Source organism: Poeciliopsis prolifica, unplaced genomic scaffold, assembly GCF_027474105.1.
Source record: "Poeciliopsis prolifica strain line A6 unplaced genomic scaffold, Auburn_PproV2 SCAFFOLD026, whole genome shotgun sequence".
Taxonomy (NCBI): domain Eukaryota; kingdom Metazoa; phylum Chordata; class Actinopteri; order Cyprinodontiformes; family Poeciliidae; genus Poeciliopsis; species Poeciliopsis prolifica.
The window spans coordinates 2,735,043-2,755,056 of record NW_026562401.1 but is presented as its reverse complement, the minus strand read 5'-3'; the positions used below and the strand labels follow the sequence as shown (position 1 = coordinate 2,755,056).

At 41.0% G+C, this 20,014-nt stretch overlaps 2 protein-coding genes across 5 annotated transcripts; one reads left to right on the top strand and one right to left on the bottom strand.

The window, feature by feature from the left end:
- Positions 1–30: 30 nt before the first annotated feature.
- si:ch211-197h24.6 (uncharacterized) lies at positions 31–7,514 on the bottom strand. Its single transcript, XM_055047601.1, has 12 exons — positions 7,450–7,514; positions 6,949–7,051; positions 5,585–5,615; positions 4,831–4,908; positions 3,890–4,029; positions 3,675–3,800; positions 3,407–3,452; positions 2,988–3,053; positions 778–1,124; positions 600–704; positions 427–511; positions 31–324 (listed from the first exon to the last, which is right to left on the bottom strand). The coding sequence occupies exons 2-12, from the start codon at positions 7,039–7,041 to the stop codon at positions 281–283; spliced, it is 1,161 nt and encodes a 386-aa protein (XP_054903576.1). The 5' UTR covers positions 7,042–7,051; positions 7,450–7,514; the 3' UTR covers positions 31–280.
- tex10 (testis expressed 10) lies at positions 7,150–19,014 on the top strand. Of its 4 annotated transcripts, none has more exons than XM_055047596.1 (16): positions 7,150–7,167; positions 8,369–8,572; positions 8,785–8,972; positions 9,053–9,379; positions 9,471–9,683; positions 9,775–10,027; positions 10,124–10,236; positions 10,971–11,218; positions 12,151–12,286; positions 12,378–12,547; positions 13,941–14,118; positions 16,327–16,543; positions 17,787–17,867; positions 17,971–18,155; positions 18,416–18,626; positions 18,721–19,014. In XM_055047596.1, exons 2-16 carry the CDS (start codon positions 8,390–8,392, stop codon positions 18,841–18,843), a joined length of 2,826 nt encoding a protein of 941 aa, XP_054903571.1. In that variant the 5' UTR covers positions 7,150–7,167; positions 8,369–8,389; the 3' UTR covers positions 18,844–19,014. The 4 variants fall into 4 exon arrangements, with proteins under 4 accessions (XP_054903571.1, XP_054903568.1, XP_054903570.1 ...); XM_055047593.1 differs by lacking the exon at positions 7,150–7,167 and adding an exon at positions 7,764–8,167; XM_055047595.1 differs by lacking the exon at positions 7,150–7,167 and adding an exon at positions 7,764–8,221.
- The last annotated feature ends 1,000 nt before the right edge of the window (positions 19,015–20,014 follow it).

Here is a 20,014-nt window from a genome sequence, read left to right as displayed (position 1 = left end):
GAGGAAATGTCACTTGATAAGAGACTAAAGTGTGGGATTAAATGCTACCTGTGAAATTATTTATTGCAGTTACATCAAGTTCTTCATTACTGAAAAAAAAAGACGATGATATAAATAATCTGAAACATTCTGTTATGCAAAACTTTCCTTGTTCTGAGGAAGAGAGAATTAAAACGGAGGAAAACAAAAAGCTACCCAAAATGAATATACATGGGGAAAAAACTGGGCTTGTGCGTCGGTGAGAGACGGAGAAGAGGAGTGAGGCGCCATCTTCTGACAATCAGTTGAAGTATTTCTGCGGAGGGTCAGGATACCTGGATGAACCTACAAAATATAATCCAGAGATTGAGGTGAATGTAAATGAAAGATGCAACGTTCTATGACTCTTCGTTTATAATCAAGTCTGACTAGCAAGTTGTTCTGTACCGGACTGATTACTTGAATATCGGTCGTTTTGCAACCTTGGAGGAGTATTAGAAAAGTTCAAGGACGGGTTGCAAAAAGTTGATGCCTGTGGAGGTAAAAGCAATAAAAGAATGTAGCTAAATTAAAATTCAGCTTAAAGGTTCATCAAAGCATAAAATTAATGGTCTCCATACCGCAGGAATGGTCCTCAACCTGTACTCCATCAGTGCATCTGTTAGCCTTTGTGTCACTTTCAAAACAAGCTGTGCATCGTTCTCATTCTCTATTTGGAAAGATTCCTGAAGACAAAATAATAAGTTACAAAGCGCGTCCATCTAGTTTGATTTAAGGAGCACAATTGAAGATTCTCACCAAGTGTTTCAGCACCGCAGGCATGTTGCTGCTCTGTGGAGCGGCTCCCAATAATCCGGGTCGGTCCACTGGCTTGCTTATAGGTCTGTCCACTGAGTTTTCCTGGTACTCGTTGGTATATGCTGTGTTTGAGCTTTCAACCATCGGTTCACCTCTTCCATATCCATCTTGCCCAGGACCGATACTGTTTGCGTACGGAGCTGGAGCCATGCTGCTGTCAGGGAAAGCTGGTCCTGACATATAGCCTCCATATGCGGGTTCCTCGTATTCCTCACTTGGAAAACCAGGGTGAGGTCCTCCATGAGGGGCAAACTCTCCTGGAAACCTCGCGTCATGGAACCTAGGGCCTGTTAATTATATGATGCAGTTCAATTACACATTAATATGACCGCAGAGCATCAGTTCAGCAGAGTTGTGGAAATCTGAAACATCTTCCAAGAAAGAAGACCTTACAGTTGCATTAAAAGAATCACAAAAAGTGACATTTTAGTAAGTCAAAAAACAAAGTGAAAGGCATATTCACTCATTCATCATTTGCCCAAAGTTTTTTTTTTTTTTTTTTTAAAGCAGACCGTCAATGAAATGTTTCAAGATTAATGCTAAAGAACCTGGGTATTCAGAGTGCTGTCTACAAGAATATACACGGAAAGTTCAGTGGAAGGAAACCATAAACGGGCAACAGGATAACTTCAGCCTTGTGAGGATTGTGACATGAAGCCAATTTCAAAGTTTGTGGAAGATCAACTAGGAGAGGACTCTGCCTGGAGTCAGTTTTTCTAGAACCACCGCAACGGCCATACTGCTTGTGTTAAGCTACTTCTCATCAAAAGCATTTTCCCCTAGCTAAGGTGAAAAGGGGCTGAGCTGTTCTCAATTATCCTTTTTTTCCCCTAATTATCCTACACAAAAAAAAAGCTGTCTGGTGTTCAGTCTGAAGTAAAACGCAGACCGTGAGCCTTCTCTGATGCCGTTGCTCCAATGTGATTTTCCCCTGCTGACACGCTTTATGGAGATGCCAAGTTAATTTTTTACCATGACTTGGCACAATCCCACAATGCTGACTGTATCAACATGTGCATGGGTTACCATGTTAACCTGAGCTGGACTGGCCAGAAACCCCAGACTGACCTAAACTCTACGGTTTCATTAAATAAGTTCAGGTCCTGTGAAGAGAGCATCAAGATGGAAGTCCAAACATGTTTGTTTTTCTCCAATATTACCCATAAAATGAATCTATATTGTAAATGTTCTACATCATGTAAATAGTTTAAAGAATCAAAATGATTAAAACATGGCTGATTTGATCTTCTATTAAATTTTGTATTAATTAAACTGAATAAGTGCTGTGTTTTAATATATAATCTGTCAGAAGAGGGTGAGAGCATCAGCTCAGCATAATTGTGGAAAGGATATCAACAGATGGGACTGAACGTCTAATCTTGATCAAGAGGTTGATTAAAATACTTAAGTGTTACACTTCTTATTAATCTTAATTTTCTGTAGGAAATCATAATTGTGTTAGAATCTATAATAAGTTTTAAATAATTTTCTGTTTATGTAATCAAATATGACTTGAAAGGTGACTTGAAAAACATTTTAATCGCCCATCGTGTGATAATCAGTGTATTTTAAGACAATAAGGTAATTTTTGTATTTTGAAAAGTTATGTGTAGAAGTAATACAAAAGCCAATAGAAAGGAGAATAAAGCCATAAGTGGAGCACAGAAAGGTCAAAACTAAAAAAGCAAGGTCGTCAAAGTAAACGGATGGAAAAGTGGAAGGTGTGGGTTGCCGTCAAGAGGACGATGAGAGACACCAGGGCCAACAATGGAGACGAGCTGAAGGCCAAAATGAAAGGAACCTAAGAACCAATCACCCTCATGCCACGCAGAACTGATGCTGTCATTCATACAGTAGGAGTATTGAGAGCAAATACAGTTCGGTATTATGAATAAAATTGCTTATTATCATTATTATTAGTAAAAGGAGACACTTTGCTGTAAGCCAGTGGTTCTATATTAAAAGTTGAAAGAAAAACCAAAAACCACTTGGTGTGAATCTTTTAAAGCTGAGTTGTGTGGGTTGTATTATCTGTAAGCCATAATCACCAAAATAAATATAATTTATATCAATGTGTAAATAATTTGAGTTGCACTAAATTCAATTAGTTAAAATAATGTGATTTTCTAGTAGATGAAAAGAGAGCTCACCAAATGGAGGACCCATTGGTCTCATCTCATTATTTCGTGGATTAATCGGTCTGGGAACAGCAGAACCTGTGGAAAATGATGAGAAAAAAAAAACACAAATCAGGACCATGAAGAAAAATACATTGTAGTCACAGAAGTAAATTTGCATCCAAAAGCTAAAATTCTGTTAATTTTTGAGATGTACAAAAAAAGTTGATGTCCAAAAATTATAAATTTGACAGGAAAAAAAAAAGTGGTTTTGTGATTGTCTAAATTTATGACTTTGTCATATTAGAGGAAACACATTTTGAGTTTTTTGGTAGTACTGTATCCCTCAGTGACCAAGAATGTGGCCACTGAGGCATAAACTACCAAACTCTGAACTTTAATACTGTTGGGTCTGAAATCCCCCTTGGTGAGTATGTAGCAAAATCACTCACGGAGTCCTTTAAATGCAAGCACTAGATAGGGCTCCTTCAGAATCACCTAAACATCACAACAAAAACAGAAAAATGTTAATAAATTTAAGTTCCCCAAAAAAAACAAAAAACAACAACATTTATTTATCCAGAATTTAAACAAAACTGAAACCTCTCCCCTAAATGTCAGAAAATGACTCATTATTGAATTAAAAATTAAACAATTCTGAACAAGACAGATAAAAATGGGTCCTTTTGAACTTGTAATTGTAATAGGTTTATTACATACCCTGATTTGCCCCCTCCCCTCCGCTTTTTCCACCTCTGCAGCAGCAACTTTAACTGCCTTTCTGATTGCAGGGTCCTTGACACCATCTTCCTCTTCCCAGATAACCTTATGAGGGTGAGTCTTTTTCTGTTGCAAGCCAAAAAAAAAAAAAGAACAAAAATTTACTTCACTGTTGATTTTGAACAAAGAGGCCCTGTGAGGCCAGACTTTCTCACCATGTATCTGAAGCTGTGTTTCCAGCCTTTGACGTGATCAACCATGTCATGCTGCACACGGGACAGGGAACACAGCTTGCACTGGTAATGCGGTTGGACCATTTTACTGGGGCTGCGGTATTCCCAGACATACTGGAGACCTGCAGACATCAAGTCATTACTGAGGCTTCACTTATTTGTAATTTGAAATGAAAAATCTTCAAAAATAAAGATGTAAAAGTATTAACACCTTCCAAATTTTTTTTCCACACTTGCAAGCACACTTGCATTGAATTTTATTATGACACAAAACAATCAATAACCTTGAAGCAGAGGGAAAATAAGAGGGTTTACAAACAATCTGAAAGGTGTGGCATGGATTTGAATCCTTCCCGTACTCCAATACTCCTCTTAATAAACTCAAATAAAACCAAATGCCAAATGTTACCGAATTGGTTAATAGATTCTCCCTATGTAAAAATTTATCTCAGAATAAATAAAAAAGCTCACTGTCCTGCAGGTTTGGATATTTTTCTGCTCCCACATATCCAACTTAAACTAATTAAGTCATCATTTGCATCACCTTCAAAACATTAGATCTAAAACATTAAAGACGGTGCGGTCTGAGAACCAGCACCCAGAGCCACTCCTTTAGTCACGTTGTAATTTTTGGACTACATGCAAAATGCTGCAGGAAGAAAAGTAACTCTGCTCATGACCATAAACATATCACCACTTCTTGCATAATGCTGCCACCTAGTGGAGGTATTGATGTGGTAAATATTGAACAATGCTACTATTGAGATATTCCATTTATCTTGGAATTTTGAGCTTGAATATGGATGTACAAAATATATTATGCATTTTTATAAAAATGTATAAAATTTTAATAAAACAGATATAACCTATGATTGCAACCGGTTACATAAAAACTGCTGGAGGGAAATGTTTCACCTGCTTACCGATGATGCTTTCTGTGACGTCCTTTAACACTTTGCTCAGAGAGGGGACAGAAAGGAAAGCATGGCCTTTGGAGAACACTGGAGAAAATACAGCAGTGATGAGCACAACAACTTCACTAGAAACAAAATCACTTTAGATTTCTTGGCAAACGCAAAGCTGCAACCAAAAATCCAGCAAAGGTTACACTGATCGAGTCTGCTGTGTTGTTGCAGAAATTGCAACAACTGATCACCAGCGAGCTCATTTCCTGATTAACTGAACACCATCAGACATCTCATTGAAATCTGGGAGGAATAGGAGAAGCTCTTAACCAATCCCCACATATTTCCCCACAGATATGCAGGACACTGCAGGTGCAGTGCCTGTCGCTGCGCTCAGCACCACAAGATTCACCGCTGTGCCACAGAAACGAAGCACCTGGTGAAGTAAGAAGTGTAAACACTGTGCTTGGCAATGTTTAAAAATTAAACATTCAGCAAATGTGATGCTGCAGCATCACAGGAGAATGTGGTGCAATGTCTGTAAGTGTTCAGAACCTTTTTACAATCTAAACTGGTCACCTGTTGTAACCAAACACTGGGTTAAAACTGTGTGAGGGCACCGAAAGAGTCCCATGGTCACAGACGGGGGCTGGGGGGATGTCACTGCCTGGTGAACAAGTCACCCACCATTCATGACATGAACCACAGAGACCCAAGATCTCCAGCTTCAATTCTCAGCACAGGAAGTGGCACCGTGTGTAAAAACACTTACCTATGTCAGCAGAATGCAGAGGCTGCTTTTTCTGTCAGCGTGGAGGGAATAAACCCACGAGGAGGAGAGAGACACACACAGGGATTAGTGACAGGGTGACACTCAGCAGAGGACAGGACACCTCGTCCACGTCCGCCGCACCATTCAGAGCCGCTCTTTTACGCCATTCTCCGTGAGCCCCGCGTCACGCAGAGACAGCCACGGGAATGAGTTTATCTGGGCTCTGAAAAGTGTCATCGAGTGATGAAGGCTCATCAGATGAGAGCAGCAACAATAAGTTACTGGTTTCATAGGGGACACGGGGATAGCCACGGTTCAAAATATGCAAACGTCTGCTGCAGCCAGGTAACAGAGCACAGAGATGAAGACCTGCTCGCTCCTCTGACCAGACCGACGTATTCATGAACAGTGGATCAACGTTTGGAAACAAAAAAAGATGCAAATATAAGCTCAGTTCCTCACATAGAGGAACTGATATGAACGGTAACACGATAGCTATTATTATTACTGCACACTACAATTAAAATAACTGGGAAAAAAAAGTCAACATTCCGTCGAATGTGTCTCACTATTTTACACAAATAGTAAAGTCTTTAAAGTAAAGTCGAACATTTTTAAAAGCCTTGTTTTGATCTCAAAAAGCAGTCAAATAATGACTCATGCCATTAAATCATGAGCTGTATATTTCATTCTGACTCAACTTACGATGCAAATTAAAGTAGGACTGAACACAAACTGGGCAGCTGACAAGAGTTTATCTCTTCAGAGTAAAGCTCTGCATTTGTGGGATCATCAGCTGGACTTTTAAAGCTCCTGATAACAAACAGAGCCAGCCCAGTGATGACCCCTGCACAGTGATGCATCGAGAGCTCAACGCCTGTGTGTGCACTGCATGATGCTGCTGCAGCAGCACACCCTCTGCCTGTATGGTGCCAGAGAATCACCACTGTTACCCAGGAAGGACTGAAGGCTGAGCCAACAAACTTATGAGGTTAGTGAAGCTCTCTTATTTTAAAGTTCGAGTCCCGAGTCCATCCCACTGTAAAGCGGGAAGCAGGGTGAGGTGGTGATTTCCTTGAATATGGAGATGGGTCCTGTTTCAAAAGGAGTTCATTGTTCTTTATATTTTTTTTTCAGGGTTTTTATTATTATTATTATTGTCTTGATCTCTAATCTTAATCTACTGTAGAAGAGGCTTGTTTCCCACCAGTAGTTGCAGTGGTGATTGACAAAAGAAGATAACCAATTTAATTATACTGAAAAGCTTTGGATGATTTACTAAACTTGTACACTTTGTTTTTTAAATTAGAGTTGAAAATAACAATAGAAAGGAAGTTATTTGACATCTAGTTACTGCCATGCACCTTTTTCTTTTTCTTTGGATACGGTGGCCCATGATTTGGAGCGGGTTGTTCTTCTGTAGGTATAGCCAGAGTCTCCACCTCCAAAGTCTCCATAGTTTCACCACTGCAACATAAAAAAGAAACGTGATTTTCTGCAAATATTGGAGGAATTAACTGCATGAACTTGGTCCACGAGCCGCCAGCGTGTATTGTTTTGGTAAACTAACCGATTCAACGAAGGTAACCAAATAACTTTCCACATGTAAAGAAGGACTATATGTCAGAAAAAATAAATACAACCATGGTTGTATTTATTGAATTGCATGTTATGCATGTTTATTTTAGCGTATTTTCGCAAGAGAGAAGGCCCAGTTTACCATTAAGCTAAGGAACCTTAGCTAAACGGTAAGGCTATTTATTATTGCCTTTCTTGGTTATAACCAATAATCAAAAAGGCAATTTAATTATTTAATACAACTCTTATGATAAAAGCTAAAAACAACATTACACAAACATTCATACCTTAGATTTAATTGCAAGATACGAGTTCCTCCCCTTGCAGACCGCCTGGACTGTTTGGTTTCGGAATAAAATGGGCACTCCGAGAAGGAGATAGATAGGCTGACAATTATTTATCCATGTAAAAAGAAAAAAAAAAGAAAGAAAGAAAAATATTTAACTACTTTGACTTCATAAATAGATTTTTAATAAATGCTTACATATATGTATCTGCTGGATATGATTAATGTTTACATTTTAATCTTTTGTAGTTGAATAATAAAAACAACAGTGTTATTATTTACAAGGCACTTGTGCGGACAGCTATGTGGTGCATTTATTTTTAATACCGGGGCGTACCGTACGGAGACCCAGACGTGAACTGTTATCATTATTTGCATTGAAAACGCGCCTGATTTCATCGTTATAAAAGCTTTTAAAACTTATTTAATTTCCAAATTAAAAATCTCACTCATTATCGAATTAGCAAGGTGTTATTTTAGCTTTAGCTCCGTTAGCTGCGCACCCCTTCAGGCCAACACATCGAACGGACAGTGTTAATAAACATGAACGCTTTGAATCAGAGGACCCAGTGAACAGCCAAGACGAAACTGAATACGTCTTTTTATATAAAATTATAGCCGTAAACTTGGCGGATATGTGTTTAGCATAACTGGATGTTTGATGACGTGAGAAGATCTGACGGTTGAAGCCAAGCGTTTCTTTCTTTTTTTTTACTGTGGTAAGTTAAAATCAGCTAACACCCATGCTTGTTCCTGTAGGAAGAACGTGAAAGGTGAGTTAGCCACATGATAGCAGAGCAGCCGCTCCGACCTTTCATTGTTAGTATTTACCATTCAGATTTGGGCTATTTTTACAGCCCTGCAAGCGTTGAAGTTATCTTCTATCTCACATATGAATTCCGTTTAACGTTGTGTTACAGAAATTCTAAGTGTCCACAAAGATGAAGGCCAAAAAGAAGAAGAGGCAGGACGATTTCCAAAAAGTTAAGCTTAAAGTGGGGAAGAAGAAGCCCAGGGCTGATAATGCCACCAACACTAACTTCCGTACAAGAGGAATCTGTCTGCCTGACCAGTTAAAGAGAGACACAAGCGGCCCCACAACTCACAGACAGCTGGGCATTAATGTAAGTTCTGCAGAATTCCAAAACAGACCTTATATTTACATTGGATTTCAACAGTATTCACACCTTTTGAACTCTGTCACATGTTTTATCATTGCAAACAAACCTCAGTTGGGATTAATGCTTTAGAGAATCAGAATTTAAAATTATAATAAACTTTTCAAAGTATTAATGGATTTAGCTATAATTCATACATATATATTTTTTATATCCAGGAGCTCCTGTCTCAGCTGCATCATTACAATGCCAATGTGAAACACAGTGCCTTGTTGGGGTTGAAAGAGCTGCTGTCTCTGAGTCCTTCTCTGTTGGAACAGCATCTTTCACGCCTGCTCGCCGAAGTGGCAGCTGTCCTCGCCGACAAGGATGGAAATGTTCGTGTGGCAGCAACCCGGGTTCTCAGGTCCGAAAAGCACCCCGTTTTCAAAATGATGCAGGTCTTTAGCTCTTATATAAAAACACATTGTCTAAAACTTGTTGCAGGTTCATTGCACAGTCTGTGCCGGTAGAACGAGTGGCTCCGTTCTTCCCTCTCCTCAGCGCTCACCTGACCTGCGCTATGACCCATATCGAGCCAGTCATCCAGGAGGATGGCATGAATGTCCTGGACATCTTCCTGGAGCATTACCCCTCTCTGCTGGCCTCTCGACCTGTGGTGCTCCTCACCAACTTCTTGGAGCTGATCTCTCACAGGCAGAACTCTGGAGGAGCCAGAAAGGCTCAGTACGCCAGGGGCCGAACCTGGACACTCTCAGTCCACCCAGACAGGAAAGTGACCAGCCAGCAGTGGCGCTTCTCTGTTCTTCTTCGGTAACTGTCTGCCGACATGGTTAAAAAATGTAAGAAGTAAAAAGATTTTTCAGAATAAAAGCCTTGTTTGTTTAATTTCATCATGTTTCAGACTTGGAAACTATCTGCAAGCGGTTGTTGAGGAAAGACCAACGGAGGAGGACGACTTGTCTGTGCGAACCAAAGGAGTGTTCGGTTCAAGTGGGATGGGCCGTCTTACCCCTCTGAATCTGAACTGGGAGGAGCTAACTTACAAAAAGATTGATGTCAAGATGTATGAAAACTCTGGTGCCACCCCAACTCCCCACTCCACCTTTAAACTCAGGTATGATGTCATTCAGGAAGAAAACAATTTCATCACTCTATGTATGAGTGTGAAATCTAAGTCTAGTTTTGTCCTAAAACTAATTGCTTAGACCTGAGATGGACTCTGGTGGCGTGGGAAGCACGGGTCTGGACTCGGCTGAGACCATTCAGAGTTTCGCAGGCACGCTCGTGCCTCTGCTGCTGGAGGTTTGGGTGGAAGCCTGCGCCGGAGACTGCTCCTGGAACAGCACCGAGGGCGCCCACCTGCTCACACCTGGCGCCATGTCTGTAATGTTCCAGGTCTTATCTATTCTCCAGCTGCTGAGGAAACTGCCCACTCACCGTGAGAAAAAGGATGCACTGGTGAGATGAGATATGCACTTTGATATGCTCTTTGTTTTGTGTTCAAGTAATTTACTATGCAACAAAATAATAACAGAAGCCTTTGCTCTTGGCCAGGATGCTTGGTTTCGTCAGGAATATCTGGAAGACTTTAAACAACACTTCATGAAGAACTTTCCGTATGGTCTACAGGACACACCGAAACATAAGAAGAGAGTTGATCTCAAGAGGTAAGAATTTAATACTGTTCACTCTAGGGGTAGGCGATGTGGACTTAAAGTTTTATCAGTATATTTTATTGTATTACTGTGATAACAATAAATGTGACAATAAAAAACTATTTATTGTAAATCAAATTCTTATTGTGAAGAGATCTTTATCATGACGAATGATAATGCAATAAACGTCCACCCCTAGATCAAATGCATACATTAACAAACATTTGATTTGAGTAGCAAGAGGTTAGAAAACTGAAATGACTAGCTTTACATCATGTTATAATATTATTCCGTCATCAAAAACATACCTGGAGTGCTGCTTTGATTCTTTTACATTACGGAAACTCAGCCCCTTCAGACTAGCGGTAGCAGCAATTAGCCAACACCTGGTGGAACTGCACATTTCTTGAGCTCATTATAAGAGCTACTTCTGGGTCCAGTTCTCCGACAAACATCTGTAAACACTTGAAAGATAAATGTGGATGTGTTGTTCCATCACTTAAAATCACAGTAAAATGAAGGTAGTAAAAGTTAGAATGAGGTCAGATATAAAAACATTTGAGTTTTTACTGCATAGTACTTTATTAGTGTACATTGCTAGAAAATGTACATATTATTGATAATATGAAATCAGACATTTCATATTTCGAATCAGACCTGAACCAAACAGGGAGCTTCGGATATCAGTAGATGTTTGAAGCAACTAAGTTTGCCGACGCTTTGCTTTCCTCCTTTTCTCTCTGCAGGAACAAACAGACAGCGGCCGTCCCTTCTTCCACCGTAGAGCCCCTGGCTTTAAACATCACGCTCTGCCAGGTCATGGTGTCTCTCAGCCAGAAGCAGGGTCTCGGTCACGAGGCAGACAGGGACTGGCTGTCACCGCTGAGGGCTTTTGTTCGGGACACCCTGGGGAGTGGTGTGAAGCTGAGCTACAGGCAGCTACACATGCTGCTGCGCACCGTGTGGAAGATGGTGCTCACGCAGCAGAGCCGAGGTAAGCATGCGCATGATTTCATCAACGCAGAGGCGTGAACTTAATGCGACTACAAGAGTCCATTGTAGTCAGCGTGGCCGTGTATGTCACGCTCACCCGGGTAAACTGTAATAGAGATTTAACAAACCAAATAAAGGTGTCTAAAAGACTGAGTGTTGTAGATTTTAAAGTTAGTTTGGATGCCAAAAAAAGTTCAATAAGTTAAATGGCCCTTTTTCAGAAATGGGAACTGGATGCTGACATTATTGTTGGGGACGTCTGTGCTTGCCGCAGCATGTTTTGCATTGAGATGGTATTTTAGCCTTGCACAGCTTTGGATAGATAATTTTTTTAAACAAAATTTAACCCTCAGCAGGCCGAAAGAAGCAGCTTTGTTTTCCACCGATGTTTGTCGCTTGTGTGTCAGATTTATAGATGAATTAGAAATGCATGAATGCGGGGTGTGCTGTGGTGGCGCAGGGGTTGGCACGCCCCACGCTTGGAGGCCTCAGACGTCGCGGGTTCGACTCCCGGTCCCCGCGACCTTTGCCGCATGTCTTTCCCCCTCTCCTCGCCCTCTTTCCTGTCTGCCTACTGTAAAAAATACGAGCCACTAGCGCCGCAAAAACTATCAGGAGAAAAAAAAAAAAAGGTTCAGTTTGTGTTCAAATCTATAAATTAATTAATTAGCACATTAGACCTGAATTGACCCTAAATAAGGCCAAAGAAGGTGTCAAAGCATTATAAAAACAGTTAAGGAAACAAACATGAGGATGAAAAATTTTGGTTTTCTGTTTTTATGTACGTATTTTTCTGCTAAAATTGAGCAGAAATCAAGAAATTATGTATCTGGAAAATTTTTAAATATGAAAATGTGTCTAAACCAGATAAAATAATGAGTTTTATTAAAATAATTAGCCTGAAAACCCGTGCTCTGTGGTGTATCTGTGCAGCAGTGACAGAGGAGCTGTTGGCGGCTGTTTACATCTACTACAAGCAGAAGAACCTGCCTCTGCAGACGAGATCGCTGCTGCTCTCCTTCTACAGCAAACTCTACCTGCAGGAGCAAGAGCACACACACATTGCCAGGTAAACAGAGAAGATGTCAACGCCGCAGATCATCTGCTCAAGTCTGATTTGAGTTGATGTGAACGTGTCATCTGTCCATCTCTGCCTGAAGGAGCAAGGTGTTGTGTCGATGGCTGGCCTCTCTTCCTGTTCAGTTGTCCCAGCTGGGCCACCGTAACCCGGCTCTGTCTGCTCAGCTGATCGTTTTCATCCATGCTGCAGCTTCCCGAGGAAACAAAGAGCTTCTCAATAGTCTGCAGACGTACGCATGCAGGCTCTACGGTGAGACCACCTGTTATGATGATGATGGGAACGTTGGAAAGGACTCTGAAATAGCATTCAATGTTTTCCCAAACACTGAAATCTACAATCATACTGAACTGCAGCCAATCTGCTTATTTTCATCTGCTTGCAAATTGCTTCTGTAATTCTGATAAAAGAGGATTTTAATATTTTTCAGGTCTGCCCCTAAAATGTTTTATACATTTAGGTTTTGTTTTTCAGTTTGAGATATTTGCTTTGATTTCCACATAATGTGGATTTTAACATTTTATCCAGCAAAATTAAATTTTTGGGGGTTTAGAAACTGACTCATTTTTTTGTTGTTGTTTTTAAAGCGCGTAATTTCAGTTCTTTTTTTGACTTTAGAGAACTTTAAACTCGGGTTGTGACGAAGCTGTCGGTTTAAATTTTGGTTTGGTTTAAGCAGCCCTACCTAAAGATAAGAAGTAATTACTATTCAAGTAGTTAAAAAATGACATATTCTTTTCAAATCTTCAGAATTAAATTAAACTCAAGAAGAAAGCCTGAAATTGTAGTTCAAATATGTAATCAAATAATAAAAACAAACACAATCAAATGTTCCTGCAGACTCCACTGGCCACAGTCTGCTTGGTCCAGGTTAAAGTTCATGAAAGGACAGTTAGAAAAACACCGAACAGTACAGCTTGCTTGGATCATGCAGAGGTTTCTTTACTTATCCATTAAGAGATCTAATTTGGAAACTTCTGGGTCTGTGATGGATCGTAAGTCAGTCTGTAACTCCCATTGAAATGTGGTAATATTGGAACACTGAAGACAATTGGGAAAAGCTAATTTTTTGCAAAAGCTACAGTTTCATTTTTGTGAATGAAGTTGCAACACTCCCTTCTCTCGTCAGTTTTTGTTTTTAAGAATGAAAGCTTTATTTTTGCAGTTGCCATAAAAATATTTTCAAACATTATTTGTCCCCCAGGGGGCGGTATTGCTCCACACATTAATCTTCAGACAGCTTGCATATTGAAGTTACGTGTTCATGTGCGCAGCTCAGAGGATGAGTAGATAGTGAGGTGGCTGTGTGACACACACAAACACACACACACACACACACACACACACACACACACACACACACACACACACACACACACACACACACACACAGGCCTAAAGGGAGGAGGGGGTCCGACAGAGCGCAGTCCTCCATCACAAGACTCCTTTTGTCTGAGATCTTTTGACATCAGCATGTGCGTCAGAGAAACAAACCAAGACACGTAGAAAGTATCTGCACACTCACAGTGGCAGTTTTTCTGTACTTTTTTTTTGTGTTCCACAACAAATGAATAATCCAAGTGTCACTGTTTTGTAAACCTCTGAGGGTGCAGCGTGTTAAAAAACATTGTGCGTCTGTGTGAAGATCCTCAGGACGGTGTTGTGGTGCTGCTACCGGCAGAGTCCCAGCAGCGAATGGTGCAGCTGCTCTACTTCCTCCCCAAAATGCCCCAGCCTCTGCTGGCCAATCTGAGCGGCTGCTGCACCGCTGGACGCATCTCTGCGACCCTCGCTGCCTCCCTCATCCGTATCCTACACTTTAGGTGAGCGTCCGACCTGAGCTGTTCAATGATGCATTTTAAATCACATTGCCACTACAGTATCTTGTAGAAACATTCCCCCCACCCCCCCCACATTTTATGTTTGCACTGCAAATTGAAATCTTTTTTATTTGGATTTTATGCATCAGACCAATATAAACTACTGCATGATTGCAAAAAATGATCTGAATTTTTCTATAGAGGCTGCAGAGATTCACAGCCTGGGTGGGAGAGTCTTTGGAAAGGAAAAAAAGGTGGTCAACATATCAGAGCTTTTAACAAAATCCTGCGTTAGAAAATGATAAGAGGTCCAGTTTGTAGTTTATCACCAGACATGTGGGAGAAGGTGCTCTGGTCAGATGAGACAAAAATGAGCTTCCTCCCCCCATTATTCTTTGTGAATAAGCTCTGGCTCAGACTGAATGGAGAGCCTCTGTTGAACATTCGTTTTCAAGACCTGCCACAGATTCTCAGCTAGATTTTGCCACAACTTGCATTTTTATTCAACCCCTTTATTCTGACCCAGTTCAGCCAGCTTTCTTCAGGAGACATCTGATTGGTGAAGAAAGTCCAACTGTATGCAGTTATATATGTGGTGGAAAACTAACCCAGGACATCACCCTGGAAATTAAGACTAAAACGATTAATCTGATTAATCATGACTTGTTGATTATAGACATAATCATCAACTAGTAATTGACAAATCACTAAATGGAATCTTCAGACTCAAAAGGCAACTTGCTGAAAGAACAAAACACTCAGATCAGTAGCTAAACTAATATTGTACAAAAAATTTACGTATTTTTTATTTAAACTTTCTTAGTTTATAGATATATTGTACCCAGAACTCCTGCAAGTGATGTAGTTATAGCTTCACTTGATTCAAATTCTGTATTAAGCTACATTTTCTCTCCAATTACTAATTAGTTAATTGAAAAAATAGTGAACAGGTCAGCCCTGTACTGTAATAATGTGAAGTGAAGCGGAGTGGTTTATTCAAGTTTTCATGTAGTTTTTTTTAGGCAATTAAATGTTTTTGTTATTTAGAAAAAAGAATTTAAATATTTGTTTATTTATATTTTTAAATATTTTTATTATTGTATAAAATAAGCTTTTAAATGGTTCAATTAAAAATCTGCAGGATGTTGCACTTTTAAATCCAATGAATCGTCTGAATAACTGATTACTAAAGTAAATGCCATCCCCACAGTGAAACAAGGTGGTGGCAGAAACACGATGTGGGAAGATGGTTGTGTGTGTGTGTGTGTGTGAATATCAAGGACTAAATCCAATTAGGAATTTGCAGCGAGATTTGCTCTGGAGATGGACCGAAGAAGAATCAGAACATTTTCGTTCTAAATGTGCAAAACTGGTGGAGACATAAACCAAAAATATTTACAGTTGTAATCATAGTAAAAGGTTTTACTTGGAAAAATGCTGAAAACCAAGTATATACTACTTATTTTTACTACAATGTGTCGGACCGCCACATAAAGACCCAATAAAATCTGTTCCAAGTTCTCGGTTCTGATAAAATGTAAAAACATTTGAGCCGTCTGGAGCAAATGTAAAATTACCAGCCACCACAAGATGGCAGTATCGTGCTTTCACTGTCCATCAAATCTCTTAACTGCATCTTCAGCTCTTCAGGTGCAAATTTCCCATTTATTTTACATTCAACATAGTGAGCAGTATAAAAGCGAGTTCTTGCAGCAGCTCACCTTTGCCTGCCATGTTGTCTTTGACCTGTTTTGCCCCCGGTGTCAGTGGGCCAGTGTTACACAAATTTGGAGCGGTGAGATTGCAGAGTTCACATGGGATGTGTGCATAATGGATTTGATACAAAGAGTTCTTTGGGAGGCTGGAATGCAGCATCGTCATGGAGTATTGAGTGTAGTGCCTGCATGTGCCTCCCAGGCTTTCTAAAACACACACCGTTATTCACACACATTTCCTGCGGTTACACATGCATCCTCCCTGAGGACAAGGAGCCATTTTTCATAACTGTGTTTACGTGCGTTTTTGGCTCTGATAAATATTTTTGCTCTTATGAAACTGATAATTTCTAGATGTTAGAGGAGGATGAGCATATTCAGTTTTTTTGTGTTTTTTTTTTAAAGAAGCTGCATAACTTTGCGAGTGCTGTGTTCTGTGAAAACAGACTCTGTTCAGTATTTATTGTTCAGGACGCTATCTGCTTTTGCCCCTCAGGTCCTCTCTCAGCGGCTGGTCGGTCGGGAGCCAGGAAGCAGCTCTGCAGGACGTCGACTACATCAGCTTCCTGTTCTCGACCCTGGCGGGCTTCTCGTCCGAACACCTCGCCGTTCTGCAGGACGATGACACCGCCCTGCTGCCCTCCTCGTTCTCCCTCCTCTGCCTCTACCAAACGCCGCTGGAGCAGTTCACACACCACTGGGATGTTGTCGAGGTGCGAACTCTCCTCTCGCCAGTCGGCTTCGTGCACATAGTGAAACCGCCACAGATGCGGTCCTGAAAATAGTTAAGTTTTGATATTCTGGACACAGCTGTGGTCTTTCAGTCCCCCCTGGTCTCTCTGTCCCTCACAAAGAGCTCAGAGGAAGGAAGTTTTATCACTGCGCTCCTGCTGAGAGGGGACCCTTTATCATGTTGCGCAGGTTGGAGATGCGCGGTTATCAGGCGTAGTGGATATGCACAAATGGTAATGAGAGCCTGTGGCATGATGGTAGAGTGACATTTCTGCACAGAAATTACCACTAACCTAACTGCGCCTTGGGGCAAGTGTGTGAGCTGGTCGGGGGGGCTTATAATCACTAATTCAGCCCCCTCAATTAAAGCCTCAGATCCCTCTTCTCTCATCTTCCTGTCTGAGTCAATCACAGCCGAAGCGGGGGGCGGGGGACACGCGGTGGCAGCGTTACAAAACGGACCGTGTCAAGTCTGGTTCGGCTAATGAGACGGGATTGTTTTTAATGACGGGTGGTGGGGGACGGGGGGCGGACGCAGACAGGTGCAGCGTTCAGACACGCAGGCTCTCGCACCTCAATTTGATCAAAGGTAATGAGAAATTTGATTTGGATTTTCAAGTTAATGAAGAAAAGCAAAGTCTTATTTTTCACTCGTAAAAAGTTTGGCAGCAAGAAGGCCTGAAATTAATTCAAACAGGTGGAGAGCAATGCAAGTTAAAGAGGCCGTCATTAGGCAGCTGTTTAATTGTTCAGACATCATTACTTGATTTTTCTTTCCTGCAAACAAAGGTGAATGCAAAGAGCATGTTGGTTTTGGACATACAGTGGCTTTCAAAAGGCTACAAATCCAAAGAACATGATCAAAACTTTCGCACCTAAAATGTGATGATTATCCAGTGACCTTCAACAAAAAAGAAAATATGTTAGAAGGAAACCAGGCACTCTGTGTTTTAATGTGTACAAAATTAAGGCATTGAAATGTCTTAAATTTCGTAAAAGAAAATGTATGTTGGTTTTACGTATGACAATCTAATTCTCAAATTTTGATTTAACAATGCAATGTGAAAGCGAACCGCTCCAGTAACAAATGCTTAAAATTTGGTCCCCAATCAAATCGAGTGTATTGGACCATCTGGTGTGAAAACACCTAATGTCTGCTGTATACTGAACATTGTTGAATCTATATTAGCAAGAGACTTCACTGAAAATATGTTTGATCCACAGGAGGTGTGTCACTCTCTGGAAACCATCGGATCAAAGTCGCAATGCTTTGACATTCTGCAAAATGGCATCTTCAGATACCTGGTCGGTGTTCAGATATCTGCTCTGGTGCCATAAGAACCGTTCAGTTCAGTCTGTGCCTGTTTATCTCTGAATTTCTAATCAAGATCTTGTTTTTTTGTCTTAGATGAAGTTGGAGGTTGTTCCTGACAGCATGGCAGCCGGGCTGCTGAGAGCCGTTTCCAGACTATTAGACCTGTCCATCCTCCCCGCCGAGCAGGTGCTGCGTTTCCTGTCCCAGTGCTGCCTCAGCCTGCTGGTGCTGCTGGTCATCATGCAGCAGCACGCGCCCACTGAAACCAACCACAAAAGGTGCATTCTGGGGTCAAGACGCCAAGTTTGCTGCTTGGAGAGATTCCCAGAGTTGTTATCACAGCTCGTTTCGCAGTTCATTTCTGGAGTCTTGAGTGGCAAAACTTAAGAAATATAGAAGTTCAGTAGTTAAAATATGGGATGGATGATTGGGAAAGATATTTTAGATGGTACCATGTTCCATTTCTCACCAAAGTTTAACTAGAGAACTGGACATTAAGTTACATTACCGGTCAGTTTTAAAGCCTCTTTGTCTTCAGGGAGGCAATCTGGAGTTCCTGTGTGACGGCGCTCAGCAGCGTTCCTCGCCTGCTGCGGATCGTTCTGCAGTCGATGCACGTCGGAGACCTGAGCGCAGAGGAGCTGCCGCAGCTCGGCCAGATCCTCTCGATGCTGCTGCAGCACACGCCGCTGCACAACCAACTGATGGCCAACGCCGTGCTGCTGCAAGAGCTCATCCAGAATCTAACGGTAAACAATCTCGGCGCCCCTGTCGAACTTACTGGTAGAGATGAAAGTTGGCGAGTAGACAGACTGTTTACGTTCTGCATATTTGTGTTTTTAGAGGTTTTTCCGGGGAGCGACCAGAGAGCAGTGGCTGACAGATTTGCTCTACTGTTACAGCGTCACCGTGGCTCACGGCACCTCTGCACACCGTGGGAGCATGGGCCTCAGAGACATGTACTAACTTCACACGTTTAGCAGAGACAGAATCAAGAAACTGTTTTTTTTCTTTTTCACTCGTAGTTCACATAAACTTCACCTTTTTTTGTTGCCTTTCTAAGTTTTTCCTTAGTCTTTATTAAAGCGTGGAAAACCTTTGTTTAAAAAAATAGAATAAAGGAAAATTAAAATCAAAGGTAAGCTCATCTTTTTATTTTATCCGTCTTTTACATAGAGCTATAATATTCAGTTTAATATTAATTAATTTATAAAATCACACAGCTCTGATAATGAAGGCCTAATTCAGACATGCATGTTTCTTTTGAAAGGGAAAACGTTTAAAGAACAGACCGATGTGTAGAGTGTGTGTGGACTGCTGCAGGTGGGCTATCTGTATGACCGGCTGTTGATAGACTACCTCATTCTCTGTTGCGAGGAAAGGTTATCTTGGCGTGTGTGTGTGTGTGTGTGTGTGAGACTGAGGGGGGCAGTGTGTATGCACTCCCTCCATACTGGATGAAAGGTTATCTTTTACACACGCCATTTCTGTAGACTTAACCCCACCCTGTGAGGTCACGGCTCTGATGTCACATGACTTAATTGTAGAAAGCCCGGCACCTTGAGCCAACATTGTGTGCAGTAAAGTCTGACGAGGTGAGACTGACAGCCAGCTGAGAAAACAAACCGCTGCATTGTAGAAATATTCATAACCCTGCATGTCTTGGACCGTTTGTCAGGTTCAATCCCAACTAAAAATTTTGCACAAATTTAAGCCTTCTGGCATCGAAGGTCTTCAACTTCAGGGCCCGAGTCCCTGCGGTCTTGGTGCCCTTAAGAGTCTCAAATTTATGCATCAAAAAATAAGGAATCAAAATGTCTTAAATTTATTTTACATAGATGGAAGTTGGCTTTCAATATGTTAATCCCAAGTCTTATATTTTGTCACGGCAGAACTATTTAATCTCCATGACAGTGTATTAATGCCATTGTGATGGCATATTAGGGCCATTGTAGATATTTGAAACTCAGAACATTTCCAAAAGTCAAATAAAGCTGTAAAACACACTTATCAAACAAGACAGTGGGGGGATATTCAGGTTTTCCAAAAATGAAATCTTCAAAAACCAAAAATTTGATTAACAGATTAAAATGGCTTAATTAGGGCGTGATGTGGTGGCGTAGGGAATAGCACGACC